At 42.3% G+C, this 4,639-nt stretch overlaps 1 protein-coding gene across 1 annotated transcript; it reads right to left on the bottom strand.

The window, feature by feature from the left end:
• Window positions 1–914: 914 nt before the first annotated feature.
• Window positions 915–3,989, bottom strand: LOC135078315 (uncharacterized protein K02A2.6-like). The gene is made up of 2 exons (XM_063972914.1): window positions 2,591–3,989; window positions 915–2,545 (listed from the first exon to the last, which is right to left on the bottom strand). The coding sequence occupies exons 1-2, from the start codon at window positions 3,987–3,989 to the stop codon at window positions 915–917; spliced, it is 3,030 nt and encodes a 1,009-aa protein (XP_063828984.1).
• Between the last annotated feature and the right edge of the window lie 650 nt (window positions 3,990–4,639).

A 4,639-nucleotide genomic window follows, 5' to 3' on the forward strand; every position in this document is an offset into this window, starting at 1 on the left:
AGTCATACCTAGCTTATGCTTATGGACTGGGGGAAGGGACTAGCCTTACCCAGCTTCTGGCCTGGGGGGAGGGGTCAAGTCATAACCAGTTTCTATGGGCTGGGGGGAGGGGCTAGCCTTACCCAGCTTCTGGCCTGGGGGGGGGGGTATGTAATACTTAGCTTCTGGCCGAGGGGGAGTCATACCCAGCTTCTAGGCTAAGATTAAATAGATTTCCAGGAGGGAGCAGCTGTCCGTTCCTGCAGCAGCTGGCCCGCCCATGGGAACGGCGAATAGATAGATAGGTACTAAATAACAGGTAGGTATTGCGTGTACATCGAAATGATCTTCATAGCAATGTCTTAGAGCCTAGGCAGAGTGTATCTGCCTCAGCTATACCTTATTGTTAGAAGTAAATAAATTAATACTTATACATTTTTATATTTTACTTGGAAGAAGATAATAATATGATTCTAACAACATTTATGAACACTTTATTTGAATAAATCGCCAAATATACCACCGCGGAGACCCCAATCGCGTCTCTGCGTTCCATTGAACCGTATGAGCGTATGGATTTTTTGCGTTATTTTTCACAATTTCTATTTTTAAAAATTACCTATCGATAGCTTACTTTATTCTGATGAATAAATGTCATTACAAGTTTTTCTCTAAAACTGATAGTTTGGCTAAAAAAAAATATTTTCTATCCACGCAGTACGCCGGCAGCGTTCGGATCGGATATAATGACGTCATCGTCCCCGCGCCGGGCGGTCAGTGAACTTTTTTAGTAATTTGGCCATAACTTCGTCAATTTTTGTCGTAGAACAAAAATTTTTGGACTGTGTATTAAGGATTTCTTAGCCCTATAAATCTGCATTCACAGCTAAAAATCGAAATGATCCTCATTGACCATCCTCCGTCCTTATCTTATATTAACAAGGACCTTCAACCACATCTATAATGCCTTTAAGCCATTTTTCTCCTGGACCATAAGCTCTTATCAAAACCGGTTGGTTCACAGTAAAAATCCTTCTAGGTGGTGTTTGTGCTGCATTTTCCAGTTGTAAATCAGCCATGCTTTGAGTATTATCAGGGTGAAGAGCAGAAACAGCCGTTTTATATCTACGTCCATTTAAAATCTCTGCTGGAGTTTTATTTGTACTACAGTTAGGTGTCGTACGCAAGTAATACAACGCTTTTGGTAGTTTTTCTGACCACGGCATATCGACATCACCCATTTTCCTCAGCTTGTTCTTAAGGGTTTGGATGGCTCTTTCGATTTGATCATTAGTCGCCGGGTGGTATGGGGGCGAATACAGATGTTTTATTGAGTTTTTCTTAAGAAATATATTAAACTCCTCTGAACTAAAAGCCCGTCCATTATCAGACACCAACACATCCGGTAATCCTTGTGATGCAAATATTTTTCTCAAAATTGTAATGACAGTTCCACTGCTCATAGATGAAATAATTTCAGCCTCCAACCATTTGCTGTGGCTATCTATTAGGACCAAAAAAGTTTTTCCTTGAAACGGGCCTGCGAAATCCACATGTACTCTGCTCCAGGGCTTTTCTGTAGGGATCCATACCTGTGGATCTCCAGGAGGATTGTTTCTTACGGCCTGACATTGCTCACACTCTGCCACTATTCTTTCTATCTCTCGATCCATGTCAACCCACCACACATACCCTCTAGCAAATGCTTTCGTTTGCACGATACCCGCATGCGGAGTATGTAATAATTCCAAGACTTCTCGTTGGAGTGTCTTCGGTATAATGACCCTATTACTCCACAGTAAACAATCTTTACTGAGTGAAAGGGCCTCTCTGCGATTCCAAAATGGTTGTAAATTGGGATCTACATTAGCGCGGGGCCAACCATGGAGGACAAAAAATACTACTTTTTGCAGCAACGAGTCCTTCGCAGTCTCTTTGGAAATTTTCCTTGCATCCAAATCCCAGCCGATTGGACGCTCTTCTAATAACAAGACGTCTCTTATGCAATCGTCCTTTATAGCAGATGTGTTTGGAGCATTCCAACGACTAAGAGCATCAGCATTTCCTATAGCTTTGCCAGGTCTGTACTTAATGGTATAGTCATAACACCCGAGTTTCAATGACCATCTCAACATCCTCGGTGAAATTTGGTCAGGAATTTGTTTTGTTGGGTTGAATAACCCCACTAAGGGTTTATGATCAGTTACGATACAAAATTTTCGCCCAGCTAAATATTCATGGAACTTAGACAGACCAAACATAATAGCCAAAGCCTCCTTGTCGATTTGGCCATATCGTCTCTCATGTGGCTGCAAAGTTCGAGATGCCATCATCACTGGTCGCTCTGTTCCATCGTCCATTATATGAGCAATGATAGCTCCTAATCCATATTCTGATGAATCACAAATAAGAATCAATTCACGAGTTAATTCATATCCGACCAATGTTAAATCCGAGGCAATAAGATCTTTCGCCTTCTTAAAGGCAGTCTCTTCTGCTTGTCCCCATGACCACGGAGTCTTGGTCTCCAGTAACCGGTATAATGGCTCTAAGATGGTGGCTTTATCTGGTAAAAATTTATCATAAAAATTGTATCATCCCAAAAACGCACGAAGTGACTCCTTATTTGTCGGAGCCGGTTTATCTTTAATTTCCTTTAATTTTTCAGGGCACGGATGTAAACCTTCGGCATCAATCTTATGTCCCAGGAAACTAATACTGTCAGCCGCAAACACACATTTTTGCAGATTCAGACGAAAACCCATCCTATTTAATACGCTTAGCACATCACGAAGTCTTTTATTGTGCTGATCCGCTGTGGTTCCTGTGACAGCCACGTCGTCCAACAGACAAGCAACGCCATCCATGCCTGCGAGCTCCGAAGACATCACCCGCTGAAATATTCCAGGTGCCGCGCTGACACCGAACGCCAGGCGATTCATTTTCATAAGTCCAATAGGTGTATTTAGTGTTAGTAGCTCTGCTGTCTGATCATCAACCTTTAATTGAGTATAGGCTTGTTTCAGGTCCAACTTGCTGAACAGTTTTCCAACACTGAGTTTGACAAAAGCTTCTGATGAGGTTGGTAACGGATAGCTGTCGCTATCTATGGCAGCATTCACTGTAGACCGGTAGTCACCACAGATGCGAAGTGAGCCATCCTCCTTTTTTACAATCCTTAATGGAGTGGCCCATTTTGAGTACTTGACCGGTGTTATAATTTCATCTTTGACCATCTTATTCAACTCGTCCGTAACTTGCTGTTTAAGTGGAAATGGGACTGGCCGGGCTCTCAAAAATTTTGGTACAGCATCAGAACGCAGTTTCAATGAAACTTCAGGGCCATTGTATCGTCCTAAGCCCTCCTTAAATAATTCTGGAAACTCTTGTTTAAAAGGTTCTATCTGTTCATTGGACCAACATAATCCCGCAACGTACACACCCAGGGGCTCGAACCAATTTCTCCCTAGCAAGCTGGGGCCTCGTCCAGAAACCACCATCAATTCGCATTGGGCTTCCTTGTTGCCTAATGTCGCCCGTACGTTTGCTACCCCAATAACATTCAGGGGTTCCCGAGTCCAAGTAACCAACTTCACATTGGTAGAATGCAGCGGTGGAGGTGTAGACCATAGTGTCTTATAGGTATCTTCTGATATAATCGTCCTAGAGGCGCCAGAGTCAATCTCCATTTTCAGATGCGCCCCATTGATGGTCAGCTCAGCTGTTATTTGTGGCTGATAATTTTCTGTGCAATTGTAGACACCATTCATATTCTCTGACGGTTCCCAAGTCTTATCGCTTACACCTTCCTCCTTAACTTGATGCACCTTCCTTGCTTTCTTATCACAAGCAGGCGATATGTGTCCAAAGCGCTTGCAATAAAAGCATTTCGCTTTGGTGAAGGGGCATCGTTCTCCAGCCTTGTGTATACGGGCACAATGCACACACTCGTTGGACTTTATTCTACCAATCTCCATAGGTTCGGAAACATTGGACGGAGTTTGCTTCATTTCAGTACTGTTCTCCGGGTATAAATCAGGAAATGTCGCCTGGTAATTAAGACACGTCTGTAAGGCAATCTCATACGTAATTTGCTTCGTCTTAAGTAAATCTCTTCTCAGGCGATCATCACGTATACCGAGCACTAATCTGTCCCTCAACTGACGTTTTAAGTCAACAAAATTGCAGCTGGCGGCAAGTAGGCTTATCGCTGCTACATAGTCCTGCACGCTTTCACTTTGTAATTGTACACGTTTGTGGAATTTTCCCGCTTGCAAAATTTCGTTAATTTCCGGTTCATAAAATTGGTCCAAAACACGTAAAATTTCCGTAAAAGTCACACTAGTTGGTCTATTGGGCACTAACAATGACGCAATTAATGCATAAGTGTCTTTTCCACACTGAGAAAGGAACAAAGAACGAGCTTTGTCACAATTCTTTTCGTCATAACCTGCCGCGTCCAAAGCACACAATAACTGTTCTTTATAATCACGCCACTTGTCACTTTTAGGATTAAACTGTCCAGGAAACACAATATTTGCAATATTAGATGCCATTGTCCACACAATTACAATTAATTTTCCAAGTCGCCAATAAAGTAAACAACCACATTGAGGTTTGAAGCAAAACTGATTTATTAATAGAAATACCAAACTACCTA

This window comes from Ostrinia nubilalis, chromosome 14, assembly GCF_963855985.1.
Source record: "Ostrinia nubilalis chromosome 14, ilOstNubi1.1, whole genome shotgun sequence".
Lineage (NCBI taxonomy): Eukaryota > Metazoa > Arthropoda > Insecta > Lepidoptera > Crambidae > Ostrinia > Ostrinia nubilalis.

Excerpts from the sequence above, each read along its gene's own strand:
- LOC135078315 (XM_063972914.1), bottom strand. The coding sequence starts at position 3,989 with ATGAAGCAAACTCCGTCCAATGTTTCCGAACCTATGGAGATTGGTAGA. Across the intron at positions 2,546-2,590 it reads GACAAATAAGGAGTCACTTC|ATAAAGCCACCATCTTAGAG; the intron begins GTGCGTTTTTGG and ends AATTTTTACCAG.